This window comes from Sorex fumeus, unplaced genomic scaffold (genome assembly GCF_029834395.1).
Source record: "Sorex fumeus unplaced genomic scaffold, SorFum_2.1 ptg000128l, whole genome shotgun sequence".
Taxonomy (NCBI): domain Eukaryota; kingdom Metazoa; phylum Chordata; class Mammalia; order Eulipotyphla; family Soricidae; genus Sorex; species Sorex fumeus.
In genome coordinates, this window is record NW_026606185.1 from 27,024,896 (window position 1) to 27,044,992 (window position 20,097).

The window sequence follows — 20,097 nt, forward strand, 5'->3', positions numbered from 1 at the left end:
TCACAGCATAAATTATTTCAACAATTTCCAAGAAATGGTCTTTCTATTTTCGGTGAGTTGCTAGTTTCAGATTACATTTCTATCAGGAGAGATGTAATGCGTACAACAGGGAATCAGTCTAAAATAATCCTCCAGAAACACTGCCTCTGTGGGCTGGTTTCCCCCACTAGATGGTCAGAAATGATGACCTTCGAAGTGTCCCTGATCCCGGTATTTCATCAGATGTGATGGAGGGACGGAGTCGAAAAGGATGAGAGAAGTGAGGAAGGATGAGAGGAGCAGCTTAACTCTCCAGAGGAAAACTCAGATTTCCTCCCAACAAGTGTGGCAGCCACACTTATTAACTGGGGCTGGGAGAGATGTCATGAAGCCCAGGGCTGCTTTCGCCACCAGTGGTACGGGCTCTGCACTGGTTGTGGAGCAGGCTGTGTCTTAGTGTAGACCTTCCCACTCCCGGCAGTGAGGAGGCCTCTTTGTAATGCATCGGTGGAGAGTAAACAAGGTGAGAATTGCAGTGTGGGTCTCATGGACAGCTGTGGATCTCCTTCCCCTTAAACTCATGGTAAAGGCCAGATCACAGGTGTTCAGCAGGTTATGAACAGAAGAAGCTGGGTGCACGTGGTACCCACTGGGAGGAAGGGCGCATGGGGACTCAGGAAGTGGGACTGAGACCACTCTGCTTGCTCCTGCAGCATCGTCTGCCGCAGTGCTGTGACTGACAGCCAGCGCCGCCTGGCCGTGTATGACCTGCTGGCAGATGCGGACATTCACCTCAAAGCACACGGGGCCCAGTTCCTTCTGGTATGTGTCAGTCTTGTCTACTGTATTTCAGAAGCTTTTTGTTGATTTCTGTCTTCTAAAAAGCTTATTAAAGTATTGGCTGAGTTTGCATTTCAGCTACGAAACCAACCCTGTGAACACTTGCCAGTTTCCGCATGCATTATCTTCCCATCCACAAATCTCACTCTTCTCTCCATTTGCTCAAGCCTTTTTTTATTTTACAAGGCCCCATAGAGGTTTAGTCGTCAAATTTGAACATATCTCAAAAAGTTCTATTTCAGTCATTGGTTACTTTGTTTGTGAATGGAATAGCTTTGCATTGTATTCTCTGGTTCATTATTGCAGATGTGGACAATTGCCATATTCCATTTATTTTCTTCGTGTTCTTACAATTTTATTGTGTCTATAGCTTCTTGGCACAATCCTTCAGAAGGTTAAAGATTGTCATCATCTTGTGTTTTTTATTCATACTTCATAGCTCTTCTATTTCAAAGTGAGTATTATTCTGTAGCACCATAGCACTGCAGCACTGTCCTCCCATTGTTCATCAATTTGTTCAAGCACGCACCAGTAACGTCTCCATTGTGAGACTTGTTGTTACTGTTTTTGGCATATCGAACACGCCATGGGTAGCCTGACAGCCTCTGCTATGTGGGCGGGATATTCTCGGTAGCTTGCTGGGATCTCCGAGAGGGATGGAGGAATCGAATCCGGGTAGGCTGCATGCAAGGCAAATAGCCTACTGGCTGTGCTACCGCTCCAGTCCATTATTCTGTAAATCAGATAAACAAGTTTTCTAATTTGTCCCAAAGTAGAGCATTTCCTGGGCTGGAAAGAGCTCAGTAGGCTGGCTACCTGCATTGAAAGCAGGAGACCTGGTTGGTTTCTTTTTTAAAAAAATCCTGACACCATATGGTCCCCCAAGAATTGCCTGGAGTGAGCCCTAAGTACAGGTTGGGAGTAGTCACTGAATACTGCCTGGTGTGACCCTAAAACCAAAACCAAAACCTATGAATGCATTCCTGAGCTGAAATAGCATAATGTGAAGAAACAATTACCATTCAGTTACAGGGAAAATTATTTTGAGCATTCTCAGGCTTGCCCTCAAATAAATCCCAAATCATAACACATATTGGGCTGGAACGATAGCACTTGCACACGGCCAACATGGCCGACCCAGGTTCGATTCCTCTGCCCCTCTTGAAAAGCCTGGCAAGTTACCGAGAGTATCCTGCCCACACGGCAGAGCCTGGCAAGCTACCTGTGACATATTCAATATGCCAAAAATAGTAACAACAACTCTCACAATTTGCTGTGAGACGTTACTGGTGCCCACTAGAGCAAATCAATGAACAACGGGGAGGACAATGCTACAGTGACAGTGCATAACACTAATAACACATAAAGTCTAAAATAATATCACACAATGAGAGCAGGAATGGTATATAAACCCACAGCCTGTAGGAAGAATTTCCTGGGGAAAGAACTTTGGGGCTACTCTCCATAATTGGGGTGCACTATACCAAGAGCAAGTGCTTCTTATTTCACTTTTGTCAGGAAAGCAAAAATCCTCTTTGGATTTTTGGATTCCATTTGGTGGAGAAGGCAGGTACTAAGGTAGGTTTTTAGTGAAAGTGAACTTTAACAAAGCAGGGGATGCATAGTAATAAGTAAAAGTATCAAGTTTGGCAAATGTATAAATGAATAGGAACCAGACTACAAAGAGGTGGTCAAATACACTGACCGAGAAGTCCAGTGACTTCTCGGGGAATGTAGGATGAGAGATGAAGCAACTTCCTACTCGTTTCACACTCTGGGAAGTGCCAGACCCACCTTTTTAATGGGCTAAACATTCGTGCTTGACATAATTAAAAACAGTGACCTTTCTGTTAAGAAGCACCTGGAATGCAGCTTTTTAACAATTATTACATGAAGTATGTAATGACGTAAGACTTTCTCTTTAAAATGACCACTTTCTTTTTAAACATAATAATTCAAGTAAAGTTTAACCTCCTCATTTTTGTAAATTATAATGGAGCCGTAGCTTTGTCTTTTTAAGTATCAGTTTATTCTTTCTGAAACAGCCAAATGTCATTCAGATTCAAGGGTGCTGGGCAGGAAGTTTCCTGAACACAGGGTATTACCCGGTTTGGACTGGCTGACTCCCTGGGTCTCCATGCCTGGCATTGTAGTAGTTGTTTAGTCAGACAAATTTTTGTGGTCACTGAAGCATGTGTGAGTTAATGATGTAGCTTTGATTGAAAATGAAATCTTGAAATCTATGGATAAGCTAATGAATGACTGGACCACACCCAGCAGTGCTCAGGGGCTACTCCAGGCTCTGTGGTCCTCAGGGGACCATGCAGTGCCAATGTCAGGGACTTAGCCAAGGTTGGCCGTCATGAGGCAGCACCTTAACCCACTCTTCAGCCTCATGATCAGTTTTCTTAAACTAACTCTGGAGACTGGTTCGTCACAAAATTCGAATTTTCCTATGCTGTGAGGTATCTCTTAGAAAAAGGGTGATTTCTAGCTGGAACAGTCTCTGTCTCACATGTCCCTCCCCTCTGCCGAAGGCTCACCAAAGGCTCTGGAGAATCAGCCTTGGACTAGAGCAGGAGACACAAACTAACAAGGAGAATGGTCACCAAAAATCACAGACATTTATTTTAAACTTTCTCATGATTATATTTGTATACTAATTCTAAGAGCAATTTAGACAGTGATCCTGTTTAACAATAAAAAGGATTTTTTTTTCACATTAACTGCCTTTGGTTATTTATCACTTTGTTTTATTTTTGGGTTTTGGGCCAGCCCCAGCATTGGTCAAGGCTTACCTCTTGCTCTGTGCTAAGGAGTCACTTTAGGCGGTGCCCAGGGGACCATATGGGATGCCTGGGACTGAACCTAGGTCTGTGATATGCAAAGAAAGCATCCTTTCTGCTGTACTATGATTCTGCCTCCCCCACCCTATTGTTTACCAGTTTTTAAAAAACAATTAGAAGTCTTCTCAGGTTGAAGTCTGCTCAACAGCTTTTAAATTATTTACTGGAGGCATTGTGACTTACAGTACTGCTTATTACAAGGTTTCACACCATGTACAGCTCTAACATCACACACTCTGCCAGAGCATCTGCTTCCTTTCACCATTGTCTTGGGGCCAGTCCCATCCACTCCTTTGGTAAGCTCAGTTCTTGTGAGTACTCAAATCAGTACTCAGGTCTTTGGATATTTGTTATTCCTGGTTGTGCTGCTTTGGAGCCCACATCTGAGAGGGACTATTCTGTATCTCTCCCTCTTCTCCTGGATGACTTCACTCAGCATGATATTCTCAGGTTCCATCCATGTAGTGTCAGCAGTACTTTAAAGAGTTGTATTTGACCTTTCCACTGGTTTTGCTGATATGCTGAGGTACTTTTTTGCTTTATATTTGCTCAACAGCATCAGATTTGTCTCATCCCCATTGAAGAATTCTCAACCGAATATTTAAGCCCTCAAGTCAAATGCATTGCCAGTTATGGACAAGTTGCTAATCAAAGGTAACCTATTTCCTTCCTTTCTCCCTTGTTTGTATGGAGTGATACTGCCATTTGGACAGGTCTGCGACTTTAGAATTCACTTCAGTGGCCAAGAGGCTAAATGCTGGTGATGGATTTAGCAAATAAAACCCCACCTAATAATTTATCCCAGCCACTTTCACAGAACTGACACAGTAATATCTGATGGGAAGTGGTTAAGCCTCACCTTCCAAAGCAATTATTCTGAATTCGATTCTGAACCCTTGCAAAGACTTTGTTCTACTCTTTTAATCTCTGTGTCTGAGATTCTTAATAAAAAATAAGATGAAAGTAATGAACTACATCACAACTACATTAGGAGACTTAATCAATGCGTGTTGGGATTTCGTTAGGGTTATTTTGACATAGATTGAAAAATAAATTACAGGCACTGTCCCAAAATATGTTGCATATATTTAGGACTATGAAACCAACCAAGGCAATAAAATCTAGTTGTTTCTTGAAGAAATGGTGCATATTTTTCTCTTTATTTTTATGTAGAGTTACGTGAACATTTAACTTATTCTTATTCTTATTCTCTAGTTCTCACTCTCAGAGAATCCGGCAGGCTACCTGGATACCTACCTGGTATCCTGGATACCAGGATACCTCAGAGTATCCTGCCCACATGTATATGCCTGACTGGGAACACCTGTAAAGGTGATTAGAGGCTGCCCCAAAAGCCTCCATCCCTCTTGGAGAGCCTGACAAGCTACTGAGAGTATCTCGCCCGCACGGCAGAGCCTGGCAAGCTACCCATGGCATACTCGATATACCAAAAACAGTAACAATGATAGTCTTCATTCCCTTGACCCTGAAAGAGCCCCCAGTATGCAATCAGGTTACACTAGCACATGACAGGGATGAATGGAGACATTACTGGCGCCTGCTCAAGCAAATCGATGAACAACGGGATGATGGTGATAGTAATGTGAACATTTATGCTTAAAGTGAATCATGTTTCATTTCCCTGACTTAATTAAACAATACATTTTATTTCAGTGATGGGAAGTTGCAATCAGTTTTGATCTAGCTTCACTTTCCCTCAAAATTAAGATTGTTTCCAGCTGGAGCTCTCCAGATGGAGCAGTGGCTGATACACACTTGACCATAGTTGCTGTGTCTAAAGACCTCCACTATGTGACTCCCTTGGACCCTTTGGAGACTCACACAACCTCATGCTCAACATCTATTTTCTCCCCAGTGGATAGTTCTTCCACTTTGTGGTTATATTAAAATACCCTTTCTGGGGCTGGAGCAATAGCACAGTGGGTAGGGTGTTTGCCTTGCACATAGCTGACCCAGGTTCTATTCCCAGCATGCCATATGGTCCCCTGAGCACCTCCAGGAGTAACTTCTGAGTGCAGAGCCAGGAAATAACCACTGTGCATCACTGGGTGTGACCCAAAAAGAAAAAAAAATACCCCTTCTTTGTCTTCTTTTTTTTTTTCTCAGTGCTGCTTGTGTCTTGCTGGCCCCTGAAACCCCTCCAACAGCTTTAATTTTTAACGTTCTGAGTGGTGAGTCTTCACCGCCCCTGCCCCAGGATCCTGCACCTGCTGCTGATGTTGTTACTGGAGTGACCTTACAGGCCCCTCAGGTAGGACATCTGACTTGACATCCAGGGAGCATGTCGCTTCTAGATGGGAGGTTCTCACAGTGTGCATCTCGTCCACACTGGAAGCATCCCCTGAAACTACCTAGAAATGCAAATTCCCAAGCTAAATGAAAATCTCTGGAAGTGAGGTCCAAGGATTATTTTTTTTTTCAACCTCAACCTGATGGAGCAATAGCAGTAGGGCGTTTGCCTTGTGCGCAGCCGGCCCAGCGAGCTGGGTTCTATTCCTCTGCCCCTCTCGAAGAGCCCGGCAAGCTACCAAGAGTATCTTGCCTGCACAGAAAAGCCTGGCAAGCTACCCGTGACGTATTCAATATGCCAAACACAGCAATGACAAGTCTCTCGATGGAGACGTTACTGTGCCCACTCGAGCAAGTTGATGAACAACGGGAGGACCGTGACCTCAACCTGCCTTGGGATTCATGCCCCTGGCCTATGAGCACCTCTCTTTTCATCTCTGGAGAATCCAATTATGAGGTGTCTAGATAATTCTTATTGATTACCACCCTTTCTACTCTCTTTACCTCCTGTGTTTTTCTTCACTCAGTCATTGGGCAACCTATAAGGCCTATCTTATGATGCCTCATACTTTATAGGTTACCAAGCAATAATTCCCTCTCATGTTAGATAGTAAACACTATTGCAGTGGCTGCTGTTGGTGGTTTAAAAATAATTTTTGGGGATCCCCAGTTGTACCAGTCCAAGACCAGGAGAAAATGCTCAATAAATGTTTATTGATTAATCATCTTTAGATTAAAAAGACAAATTCTCGTGTGGGAATGCAGTTTCACTCTAAACTGTAAATAAAATTGTAGTACCTATACAGCTAGCTCTGATGACAGGATATTCTTGTAATCTTAGGTGTATGGTGGCAGTTCCCATTTGTTGAGTTAGGAAATTTACAGGCACCAGGGATGTAGCTAAATTGACGAGCACTTGTCTTGCATGCCTTAGGCCCTGGGTTTAATCTTCAACACTGAAAAAAATGGTAAGTAAGAAAGAAAAGAATAGAAAAGAAAATTAACAATATCTCAAGGGGACTATTTAATGAAACTTCATAAAGAAAAGCTCGCCTGAGAATCACAGGTTGAAATGAATTAAAATTCAGACAATAGAGTTTTACCCTGGTTTTGCTATCGAATTAGTGTATGACCTTTAGTAAATTACTTCTCCTGAGTCACAGTTCTCATTTGAAAGCTGATGACAATCTCTTACTGTAGCGGCTAGGATGTTTGAAAAGAAACTCTTCTGGGGAGAGCAGGACTGACTAAGCTTAAGTGGAAGGCACATCTTTCTTCTGATTTTCATTATAGTGTGGGGTTTCCTGTAGCAGGGGCTAGACTTTATATAGTCTGAACGTCCTGCACATGAAAGGGATGAGCTAGGCTCTCTTACTGGCTCACTCAGATGCAGGGCAAAGGGAGGTGATGGGATTTGAAAACTGTCAGTTGTTGAACACCACAAATGGAGTTGAACTCTAATGTGACCACAACAAATCATGCTTAAATTTGTGCACACGCTTGGACAGCCTATGGCCAATCATATTATCCATGTATGTTGGGTACGTACTGGAAGTGCAATTGCTCTGTTGACTTTTAAACACTGCCAAAGCAATTGTACTGAATCACACTGCCTCCAGGGACACTTGTGGTTGGGCCATAGGCTGTTTATTTCAGGGCCATTTATTTGTCTTGTTTTCAGTGTTTCTAAGGACAAACAAAGCATCTAACAGCACCTGTGAAAGCTATGTGTGAATGTAGCTTTTACTTCACTTGGGTAAATACTTGGGATGTTTTGATGATACTTGGGAGGGGAGCTAGGGGGTGCACCCTACCTGGTGGTATTCAGGGGCAGTTGCTAGTGGTGTTTGGAAGAACGTGCAGTGCTAAGGATCAAGTTGGAGCTGGTTGCATGCAAGGCAAGTGCCTAAATCTTGGACCATCTTGATTTTTAACCTCCAAACACCCCATAATTCTAATTCTTTATAGTACTTCAGCTAGAGGGATTTGCCTCCTCTCACTTTTTATTCCTAGAGTCAAATGACCATAAAAGAACTTGTACCTCGCCCGGGCCGATATGTCTTTGTCATCCATTTTTGTCAACCTGAACACCCCACGTTTGCTGCTCAAGTATTTGTGGATGGAGGGCACCTGCGACCAGGTATGCCCCTGGAACAGCTGTGTGGCTGCCTGCTGCTTATTCTTGCTGAGGTGTAACAGCAATCCCTCTCTCTGCTTCCAGGGATCTTCCGTGCCTCTTTTTGTCCTCATGTACTGGGCTGCCAGGACCAAGTGATCGCGGAAAATCAAATTGAATTTGATGTCTCAGAACCTGAGGTGGCTGTGACGGTGAAGATTCCAGAAGGAAAGTCCCTAGTGTTGGTGCGTCAACTTGTGCTATAGCTCCTTGTCCATATGGCTACCCTGGTGGGCTCTCTCCATGCCTGGATCATGACAATAATTCCATGAACTGGAATCCATGTCATATTTATAGAATAATGGTTAAATGGCAGCCTCCTTTAAAAAACAAAATGGGTGACAGTGAGAATCAAGGGAAATCCAAATAGTAGATATAATTAGAAAGAGTAAGTGCTGGGTCTGGGAAGACAGTCAAGGTGTTGGGGTGCCAGGATCCTGGTACTACATCACAGCCTGTCCGATCATTGCCAGGGCAGTCCTGTGGGCTCCGGGTGGTGACCTGTGGTGACCCTGGTCATTCTTGGACTTTGCATCGAACCATCACTCAATTGGCTGAGTATCACTAGGAGTATCCTCCAGAGTTCCTGAGCACCATTTGGAAGCTCTCTCTTTCTCTCTCTCTCTCTCTCTCTCTCTCTCTCTCTCTCTCACACACACACACACACACACTAGCAAAAGAAGAAAGAATAACTTTTCTGGAGATTCTCTGGTCACTGTTTCATTCCCCATTGGACTCTTCTCTCTTAGGACCATTTAACATCTAGATTCCAGAAAGGGTGGGAGCTTTCCCAGCTATTTTGGGTGCTTTTTTACTTTCTCTAGTTATTTTCTGTTAGGGAATGGGGGTCTTCCCATGTGCTGCCCAGGGTACCCAGGTGACGTTCCTGACGAGTCTTGGCCATCCAGGCCAGCAGTTCCATGCAAGATGCTCTCGCCTGAGTCTTGAGGCAGGTCACAGGCCCTGTGGTGGTAGGAATTGTCTGGGCCACCCCAGGGATGATCAGGAACCTCTAGTCCAGCATTGCAGCAATACTTTGGGGAACCAAGTGATGCTGGGGAGTCAAACCTAGGTAGGAATGTCCCTTAACCACTGTACTATCTCTCAGCATCTGGTGATATTCATCATGACTTCTCATTCCCCATGCCCCCATATGTTGGCATTCCCTGGGGAGGGACACTGAGCATGGTGCTCTCTCATTTCCTTCTGGTTCATATCACCTGAACTTGGGTGTTTCTGCCCCTGTGGGAGTCCATCTGTGAGACCTCTGGCATCTGCTTAACTTTGGGTGCAGTGTGCGGCCATCTCCAGTCAGTCTCTGTAAACAGATTCCACAAGTTCCTTACACCTAGCTGGTCCCTTTTCAGCCATAAGCATGCCCTGCCTTGCTCAAGGCCTCAGAGCCTGGACACATGATTTAACTGCTGCCTTAGAGCCAACTAGAGCTCCAGGAAGATTTGCAATGGCCTCCTCCTCCAAGGAAGAGGTCTTTATGCATACTGTTGACCTATACTTGCAACTCTTGGGCACATGGGCATACCTGATTGAACTGAATAATGTGAAGGTGCTAGACTTGCTGGTGAGTTATATATGAAGGAGTGGTTGATAAAGAAATAGTAAATTGTCTTCTGCATTTGTTTCTAGCAGAGTCTGGTTTCTATGGTACAGAGAATGAGCAGGGTCTGATTACCCCTGATAGAGCATCCGATATGATGAGGCAAACATCAGCGGCCAGACCCTTAAGGCTCCTTTTGGTCCTGCTGTTTCAGTTCTCTCCTCTCAGAAAATACAGCCAGCACCGGGGCTCCAGTACCTCAGGTCTACCACAAAGCCTTTGCCATCTTAAATAGTCCTTTGGGAACACATTTTCTCTGGAGTCTGCATCCATTTTTTGTCCCCTCCCTGGGAACATGAGTTGCACCTTTAATACTGGCTTAAGGTTTTTCTTTTGTTCTGCATAAATCCTCTTGCATTTAGCCCTGGGCTTAAAGATAAGGAAGGTGGATCTCAGGGATGAGAACTATAGTGTGTCCTGTTAGAAATCCTAAGTCAAACCGATGGGATGCTTTTAGGTCCGCATCCTGGTGGTGCCTGCGGAAAAATATGACTACCAAATCCTTCACAAGAAATCCTTGAACAAGTCATCTGAGTTTATCACCAACTGTGGAAGAAACAGCTTTTATATTGAGTAAGTATTGTTTTATGGATGGGGCCCCAGGTGCATAGAAATCCCCCACGTTTACTACCCAGGGTAGGAGTGGAGGAGGGAATGCCTCTGAGGGCCTCTTCTTCCTGGGCACCCCAAGGAGCAGCAAGGAATCACAGGGAGGGGCTGGGTGGAGGGGGGGGGTCCTTCTCAGTGCGCATGAGTCTCCCACCCAGCACACCCTCCATGTGCACCTGAGCAAGATGACCCTCCTCAGCCACTCCCAGGCTGCTCAGGGCAGGTGCTTCCTCTTCCTTTTGGCTGCTTCCTGCTGCTTCATTGAAATTCCTGAAAGATGCCCCACAAATTCCACCTACTGGAAAGGATCTGAGCCTTCTGCTCACTCTCTCCCATCTGAGTGAGCAGTGGGATCACCAGACAATAAACACCTCCAGCCTTTGCTCCTCAGGCCCTGCCTGCCCTCAAATCTAGGATGCCCTGAAGGTTGTCTCCTTCACTATTCCCTGCAGCCACCCCCCTACACACACACACACACACACACACACACACACACACACACACACACACACACCTGTCTTGAGAAGCCCAGAGAGTCCAGGGGCCTGTGTGAAGAGAAAATGCCAGGAGGAAAGACTCAGATGTCCAGAAATCCAGCAACTGAGAGTCCAAGTGGCCATTTCAGCCCTCCAGAGCAGTTGCCTCGGGGGGAGGGGGGGAGGTGTTACTTATTCCAGAAGCTTCTTTTCCTTATCCATGAAATAGATGTTTGGTTGGGTGGTTATGAGATTCTGAGTGTGTGTGTGTGTGTGTGTGTGCGTGTGTGTGTGTTTATAGGTAGGGAAGGCTTCTAGAACACAACATTAAATAAGTCTGAGTAGTTTGCCTCCTCATTGTCACTGTTATTGGTATATTAACATCCATTTAATTACTTTCTTTTTTAATAACCAACCAAATAATTGAGATATAAGGCCCCATATTATACAAATCATCTTATTAGTAAATTTTCATTCCTTCATTCTAGCCACAAAGGTCCTCCCTGGTCCTGGGATGTGTCCAGGGACGGGTGGGTGGGTGGAAAGGCTGTGAGGCACAGATGGGTTGTCGGGGCTGGCTGGTAATCAGAACCTCCACCCCTCACCCATCACTGCCTGGTGGAATGAAAAGAGAAAAAAGATTGGGGCCCTCTCTGGACAGTCCAGCTAGGAGGACAGCGGGCCTCATTTCTGTCTCCACAGCCCGCACACAGCCTCCCAGTTTTGCAAGAATTCTGCCACGTCCTTGGTGGCCCTTTACCACAATGGTGCACTGCCTTGTGGGTGTCACCTGGCTGGAACCATTGGCCATCACTGCAGCCCGGAGGGTGGACAGTGCCCGTGCAGGCCCGGCGTCACTGGGCGGCAGTGCAGCCGCTGTCAGATGGGCTACTTTGGATTCCCACACTGCAAACGTGAGTGTGACTTCAGGCCATGAGGCGGGGCTCGGGCTTTCCCGGGGAAGGTTTTCTCAAACATCTCTGTGCTGGAGCCCCTGTGCTAGGGGCTCCTGTGAAGACGCAGGTTCTGGGTTCAGGAGGCTGGGGGGCTGGCTGGGAGTGTGCATTTCTGACCCGCGTCCAGCTGGTGGTTGTGCTACTGGCCCAGAAGCCAAACTCCAATTTGTGAGGCTCTAGAGGAAAACGGTGCATTTGCAAATTCGTCGTGACGCAGGCTCTCGGAGTAGCAGGCATGTGTGCATGGCAGTAAGCTAGAGAATGCTGGCAAGCTAAGTCCCTTCCATTTTTGCACCCTCACTGGAGAGGGGAGGCAACCACGGACACGTGAGCGTACCGCTTGCTGCACAGGACATCTTCAGAGCTCCAGGAACCATCCCGGGACCTGAGACCCAAGGACATCTCCAAGCACATGGCAGCATGAGGGTGTGGGGCAAACATTTCCCACATGGAAGGGGACTCTAGAGAGCAGATGTGGGAAACATCTGGCCATGGGTTGTATTATGCCCACAAAATGGTGTAGCTGTGGTACATAGCAGGACAAATATGGATGCTTTTGGCATTTGCCTGAAGCCTGCCTGCCTGTACTATAAGGCACACAAAGGATGCTACAAATACCCAGATAGTCCCGGGCAGAATAAAGGCTCCCCAAACCCAGCAGTGGTAGACACAGTTGTTGTCTGCCCTGACCCTCGGCTCAGTGCAGTGTGTGTATGGGGTGGGCGGGGGGGGGGGGGAGACGTGGGGCCACTTTGGAAGCCTGCAAGCAGCTGTCTGTACAGCCTCAGCCTGCTAGTTAAAGCAGCATGGTCTCTCCTTCAAATTTCTCTTAGATTTATTCTAAAAATATTAGCAGAAGTCATCAGGGTACATCCCGAGAGCTAGCAACGGGGCAGAGGGACAGAGAAAGCAGGTTCCTAGTTCCCACTGAGCACGTCACTGGACGTGGACCCCCCGGGTCCTGTTCCTCACTCAGCACTCACACACCACGTCAGCCATGAACCTTTGTTTAAATGGTTTTGTCTCTGGGAATGGCCCTTCCTAGAGCGAGCCCAGGCCCCAGGAATGCCGTGGTGAATGGAAAGCAAGATAGTCCCTTTGGGAGCTTCTGGAAATTCTGCCAGAGGTCGGGCAGCCTCTGATCTTGCCATTGGTTCTCTCTCCCGTGGCCAGCGTGCAGCTGTGGAGGGCGCCTCTGTGAGGAGACCACCGGAAGGTGCCTGTGCCCGCCCCGCACGCTCAGGCCCCAGTGTGAGGTGTGCGAGCCCAACTCCTTCAGCTTCCATCCTCTCACCGGCTGTGAAAGCTGCAACTGTTCCCGGATGGGCACCCTGGGGACCGGCAGCCCCGAGTGTGACAGCCAGCATGGGCAGTGCAGGTAAGCTTGGGGATGGCTCGCTGGGCCTGCGCTGGGAGGGAAGGTGCTCCCTGCCTACTCCCTGCTTACATACTTCCCATTGGCAGAGGTCCAGGGGAGGACCTCCTGTGTTCCCCTCAGGAGGAGCTTCTGGCCCAGAATTGGGGCATGTGTGGGGTGATTGTCTCCCCCATTGTCGATGTTCAGCAGAGCCTGTGTGACCAGATGGCCATCCTGAGGCTGCACTGCATCAGTGTCATTGCATGGTTTTGTAGGGACAATGTGTGATACAGGCTGAAGTCTAACTCAAGTGGCTGAGCAGAAAAGGGCTCTGGGAACCCCTTAGTGTGTCGTTATTATTGTTAGGGGCTCCATGCATAGGACCTGAGAAGCCAGAAACACACTAGGGAGCCTGCCTGGGGGTGGAGCTTCTCTTACAGGTAGGCAAAGCTTCTGGAACACAACATTAAATAAGTCTGAGTAGTAGTTCCCAAAGAAACTGTCTTACTTTCCAACCACTAGGTGCTGAATGCACCTAAGGGCCCCTTGCTCTAAGTTATTCGCACCAAGCTACTAAGTGAGGAGAAGATGCCAGACCAGCTTGGGTAGGTGCCTCCTGGTTAGGATGTTGGATTTACTGGGCCTGATAGTTTAGGTAATATGGTCATAGGCTGTTAAAATTTATAATATTGATGTACAAATTTACTGCACCACACCACTATACAGTGTCCACGATCCTCTGTGCCTATATCACCTTTGTTCCAGTTTTCATTCCCCTCCACCCTTACTTATTAATAAATTTGTAAGTTGGGGCTGGCAAGATAGTATGGAAAGCAAGGGTGCTTTCCTTGACATGGGTTTGATCCCCAGCACCCCATATGGTTCTGTGAGGCTTCCCAGAGTGATTCCTGAGCACAGACCCAGAATAAACCCTGTGCGCAGCTGGGTGTGACCCCAAAACTGCACAAAAGAGACCCCTCCTCCCCCCAAAAATTCCCAAATTCTGTAACCCAAGTTGAATTATTCAGTACTGTCTACGCCCTTATTTCTTTCCACAGCTGAGTCACTGGGTGCTTTTGTGGTACTGGGGATCAAACCCAGGCCCTAACACATGCAGGCAGGTGCTCTATTGTTGAACCAATTCTCTGAGCCTTCCAGGGTAGCAACAGCAATTTATATTGTCTCACAGTTCTAAAGAGTATAAGTTCAAAATTAAGGTGTTGACAGGGTCACACTCTCTCTGGAAGTTCTTGGAGAGATTCCTCTCTGTGTCTTTCTGTGATGCTGGGAACCCGTGGCCTATTAGCTGCATTCCTCTAGTTCCTGTGCTATTATGGCATGGCTTCTCCCTGCGTGTCTCTGTTTTCACATACAACTCTCCTCTATGTGTGTGTCTGTTTCTCTTCGGTCCTTCCACAGACACCAGCCACTGGATTTGAGTCTACTTCACCCAAAAGGACCTCACCTGAACTTGGTTTTATCTGATAACACTCCATTTCCAAATAAGATGACATTCTTAGATATAGAGGGTTGGAACGTGAACATATCTTTTGGGGGCACCAACTCTCACGCTGTAGCAGCAGTGTTTGCTTTTCTGAAGTGAGGGCCCTCAAACTCACCTTTGATTGTTGCCTGATGCCTGACAACGCCTTTGTACTCCCGGAACCTTGGAAGGAAGCTGAGTGAGAACTTGAGTCATGAAACATTCCAAAGCCCTAAAACCACAGGCATGAGTCCCCCCTGAATCACCTCAGAGCTTCATTCCTCACAAACAAGAAATCTGAATGGAAGGTTACATGCACAGAGAATTTTATTGTGATACCAGACTTTTCACTGCAACAATTGAGCATATATTTTTGGTTGGGTTCTCTGTATTGATGGCCCAGAAGTCAGGCACTTAATGCATTTATTTTTTTTATTTTAATCTTTTATTTTAATGAATCAGCATGAGATATAGTTACAGACTTACAAATTTTCATGATTACGGTTTGATCAAACAATGTTTGAATACCAATCCCTCCACCAGTGCCCATTCTCCACCACCAATGTTCCCACCAATGCATTCTTAGTGCATTTCCGAAGGTGCCTTTGTGCTGAATGCACCTAGGGGACACTTGGTCTAACTTATTCCCACCAAGCCACTGGTGTACAAGAACAGCACTTAGCGTGCATATTCCTACCAGGCCCACAGGAATGCCAGAGCACAGAGAAATGAATAGACTAAGCCCAGATGGTTGTGGCTGGAGAAGATGGAGAAGTAGAAAGAAGTAAGAACCTAAGTGTGTCCCACATGGCTCAGGCAACTTCATAGAAATAAGAAAGAGGCTATGTGTGATTTAGTGACATCATTATTGCTCTCAATTGGCTTCTTGATAGAAAATAGCTTCCTCTTGGTTTCAACCCTGGTCCCCAAAGTAGCTGGACAAATGCCAGAACGTCTTAGATTGGCCCATCATGTGCTCGTGCTGCTTGATTTCAGCTGTGCTGCCTTCCAGCATCTTCTGGAATGGTTAACCTTCCAGCATTCTCTCCTCATTGCCATAACTCCCACCACTTCTTTGCTTTTCTTCTGTCCTTTCATTCATGCATGGGTGGCCTCTATCCCCGCCAAGCTCTCCTGTGCTTTCCTGCTGTGCTTTCATCTTATCGCTTTCTACCTCTAATTTGAGGAGTTTGAGGACATCAAATACCTCTCAATTATTTTCTATCATTTTTCTGTGACTTCTCACCTCTTCCTTTGTTCTGCATTGGATCCATACTCCTCCCTTCCTTAAAAACCACTTTTTTAAAAAATTGGAATGAAGTTGATTGTCATAAATATTTGACACCAGAGCACAGAGTACCTGTAAATAAATTGTGTGGATTTTCATGAACAAATCCAGAGGGAGAGATAAGGACAACAGAATATTCTCCCTGTGAAGCTGGGAGGGAATCATTGACCAGGTCTGCCATCCAGGGCTTGAGAAGAGACAGTCATTAGAGAATTAGGAAGACAGTAGAAAGGTTATCAGTCAAGCCAGTCTGCTGCTACCAGAATATTTCAGTGGCTTCTCAGTAGAAAACATTTTAAAACAAAAATTCTTTACAGCTCCTTAGAATATAACAAAGGGGACCAGAGGGTTAGGACAGGAGTTAGAAAAGAAAATATAGAGTATTGTAGAAAGGGAAGTATATTTGATTGAAAAGAATTGATTTTAAAGGCTAAGGAAGACAGGGGCCAGGAAGATTGGTCAATGGTTGGAAATTACCAGTCCATTGGTAATGGATTACCAATCCATTGGTAATTGGGGGTGGAGAGTAGTTAAGATAGAGGAGAGTTCAATATGACAACAATAGTTGGAAATGATCACTCTGGATAAGAACTGAGTGTTTAAAGTAGGTAAAGAAATATACATAACCTTTCAGCATCTATATTGCAAACCATAATACCTAAAATGAGAGAGAAAAAGTGTGTGGGGGGGGAGAGGGAGACAGAGAGAGACAGAGGGAGGGGTGGGGAGGGAAGGAGAGGAGAGGAGAGGAGAGGAGAGGAGAGGAGAGGAGAGGAGAGGAGAAGAGAGGAGAGGAGAGGAGAGGAGAGGAGAGGAGAGGAGAGGAGAGGAGAGGAGAGGAGAGGAGAGTTGAGGAGAGGAGAGGAGAGGTGCCTGCCATATAGGCAGGCTTGGGTAAGGGTGGGGGTTGGAGAGTTGAGAGGGAAACTGGGGACACTGGCACTGGGAAATTACACTGGTGGAGACATGGGTGTTGGAACATTGTATGACTGAAACCCAGTCATGAATAGCTTTGCAATGCTATTTATTTGCAATAAATAAATAACTAACTGGTTATAGGGATTGGAACTTAGGACCTGAACAAGGTCAATTCAGGGCACCACACAATCTCCTGAGCATCACTGAGTATGACCCCAGCTCTTCCCCTGCGGTGGCCCGGGTCTCCTCAGACCCTTGCATAGAATTGATGGCCCAGCTGGTGAGAATCACTGATAAGATCCCTGGGCCTCCTGAGTATCACTTGCGAACGCCCCTTCTCCCAATAATATATTTTTAAAACAAAGGGTATAAAAAATCATTTGTTATCCTCATGTGGAATTTGTATGCACTGTCCTTCAGCAGAAGCCAAGTTTGACAACTAAGCACGGGCAACTAAGTAGAGGGGAAGCCTTTCATTCAAGGATAGTGCAGCAAGAATCTGAAAAAATCAGTTTGAGTTTCCTTGTGAACAGCAGAATAAGCAGTTCATAACCGTAATAAATATTCATGATTCATCTCTTTGGAAAAATGTAAAAGAGCAGGAAAGGAAGCTAAAGGGGGGTCCGTAGGAGACCTGGCTGAATTTGGGGCTCAGGATGCTCTTCTGGTCGAAGTCATGGCTGCAGGGAAATTATATTTTTTATTTTAGTTTTTATTAGTGAAACACCATGAGGTACAGTTGTGAACTTACAAATTTTTGTGCTTGGGTTTCAGTTATACAATGATCGAGTACCCATCCCTCCACCAGTGCCCATTCTCCACCACCAAAGATCCCAGTATCCCTCCCAATTCCCATCCCCCTTATCCCACCCCACCTCTGTGGCAGGGCATTCTCTTTTGTTCTTTCTCTCCTTTTGGGTTCTGTGGTTTGCAAAAGAGGCACTGAGTGGCAATCATGTTCGGTCTATAGTCTACTTTCAGCATGCATCTCCCATCCTGGGTGTATCTTCCCAACACCCTTTGCTTAGTTCTCTGCAGGGAGATTCTTAAGTACAGGAGACCAACAGAGCCCCTGAGTGTGATTGCAAATAAAACCATAATGAGTCACAGAATAAAGGCAAGGAAGTACAACAACGTCTTTCATCCTCCCATCCTCCCATAACAACTGCTGCAGATTTCTTTTGAAAGTAGGACGTCCAAGTGAGGAGTTGGGACCAGAGTACTGGGAGACAATGCAGAGGGAAGAGTGAGTGAGTGAAGGCCTCCCAGAGAAGGTAGGCACCTCCGAGAGAAAATCATGCTGGAGGGGCACTTGTGATGAGTCACAAGTGGCAGTGGAACCAAGGGGAGGGAAAGGCAGTTTCAGACTGGAAGAGAAGTAGAATTTACTGTCTAAGAACTAATTTGATAATTTTATTTTATTTTTTTGGACCATACTCAGTGGTTCTCAGGGTTTGCTCTTGACTCTGTGCTCAGAGGTCACTCCTGGTGGGGCTTCAGGAACTATTTTCAGTGCCAGAGATAGTGTGCGAGGCAAGGACCTTACCTGCTCCTTACCTGATGTACAATCTCTCTAGCCCAAGATGGTTAGGTTAGTTTTTAAAAGGAAGTAGTTGGTTTAGCAGAACAAATTGCTGCAAACAGGACCTCACAGTTTCTCGTTGTTGCTGCATGAGGAAAATCCCAGAATGCAATGTTGGAAAGATATCACTTTAGATGTCAGCAATAATGGGTGAATTTACATAATATTTTAGGTAAAAATTGTAAAGAGCAATTCTTAGCAAACCTTCACTAGTCATGACAATTTAGTAGCTCTCAGAAAAGTCCTAACCCAAGACCAAGGCATATTACAGAGATTTGCTCAACCAAGAGAAGTGGAATCTCCTTGCTCTCTCTCACACTCTAACTAAGATGTTGAAATAAAATGCATCTTGACATTCCCAAAGAGATTGTATTAACCTAATGGTATGACCCACGTCTCCATGATCAAAGTCTATTTGTCACAAAATGCCTCTTGGCAGAAAACGTAAGAAAACCTTTCAGTTTATTATGTGACTCTGAATTGCACAAATTGCCGTGGTAATTCCAGTTTCACTCTGAAAAGACTTTTGGTTTCTTGGAAAGATTATTCCTTTGGAAAATAATAAATTGAAGAATGTTTTTATTCCCTCCAAATATCTTCTAGAGGAAAAAAAGAACATGCCTAGATGAGCCTGAAGTTATATAAAGAGAAAAAAAATCAATAATACATAGAGCTTTCTTTTTCAGTAAAAGGAAAAACACACCATTTCCAAATTATATGACAGACTCTCTTGCAATGGTACAAGTTGCTACAAATCACAAAACTTAGAAATAGAAATTTTTCACATTTTATTTGAATATTGATAACTTGAAATTTGTAAGTATCTTTTAAAAATAAAGTCAAACTACAAATATTCATCTTCAAATTAGTTGCATAATGTAATTCTAGAAATCCAAACTTTTCGCTATTTACTTTATTGAAGTTGATACAGGAGTTTCAGAGCCAATTTGAACTGGATTATATTGAAGCCACAAATCTGAGCTCTTGACTCACCTCCCTAGTGTAATAAATAGGGGAGTCTGGATCCGGGTTAGTCATATTTTCTTCCAGGGCCTCTGATTTTTAATCTATAAAAGAAATTGGTAAAAATCATAGCTGGGAGGCAGGGGATAACTCAGCTGTTGAGCACAAGCCTTGTAAGTATGAGGCTGATGAGTTGAGCACCACCCACAAGTTCACGTGTAATCCCAGCAGCTGTTCTATTTGGGATGTCCAGCACCATAACACAAGTGCATGATCTCAGGTACATCACACCATCTGTATTACCCAGAGTGTCTCCTAGTGATACCCACACTGAAAGAGTGTGTGAGCACTGCAGTCTGTGAAAGACCTCCAGTGAGCACCAAGTGTTTGGATACCACAACCCTGAGTGCATGACCCACTGTCATTGCAGAAACAATTACCAAGGAAAAGAAATGAAAAAAAATTTTTAGGCTAAGAAAAATTGACCAAAATTTCAACTTGCAACACAAAACAATGATTTAATGCATATAATAGCAGTGAAAATATACATTTGCATTTGCTTTGAACCATAGAGAATGTATCTTATTCGTTTTTTTTTTGTTTTTTGCTTTTTGGGTCACACCTGGCAATGCTCAGGGGTTACTCCCGGCTCTGCACTCAGGAATTACTCTGGGCAATATTAAGGGGGGCCTTATGGGA

The 20,097-nt window shown here is 45.2% G+C and overlaps 1 protein-coding gene across 1 annotated transcript in view; it reads left to right on the forward strand.

The window, feature by feature from the left end:
• LAMA3 (laminin subunit alpha 3) overlaps window positions 1-20,097 on the forward strand; it is a 270,464-nt gene that overhangs the window by 147,880 nt on the left and 102,487 nt on the right. Inside the window, exons 25-32 of the mRNA XM_056138444.1 lie at window positions 693-801; window positions 4,222-4,319; window positions 5,793-5,937; window positions 7,989-8,115; window positions 8,197-8,336; window positions 10,224-10,339; window positions 11,554-11,765; window positions 12,981-13,185. Coding sequence (XP_055994419.1) covers window positions 693-801; window positions 4,222-4,319; window positions 5,793-5,937; window positions 7,989-8,115; window positions 8,197-8,336; window positions 10,224-10,339; window positions 11,554-11,765; window positions 12,981-13,185 — 1,152 coding nt within the window. The remainder of the gene's footprint in view (window positions 1-692; window positions 802-4,221; window positions 4,320-5,792; window positions 5,938-7,988; window positions 8,116-8,196; window positions 8,337-10,223; window positions 10,340-11,553; window positions 11,766-12,980; window positions 13,186-20,097) is intronic.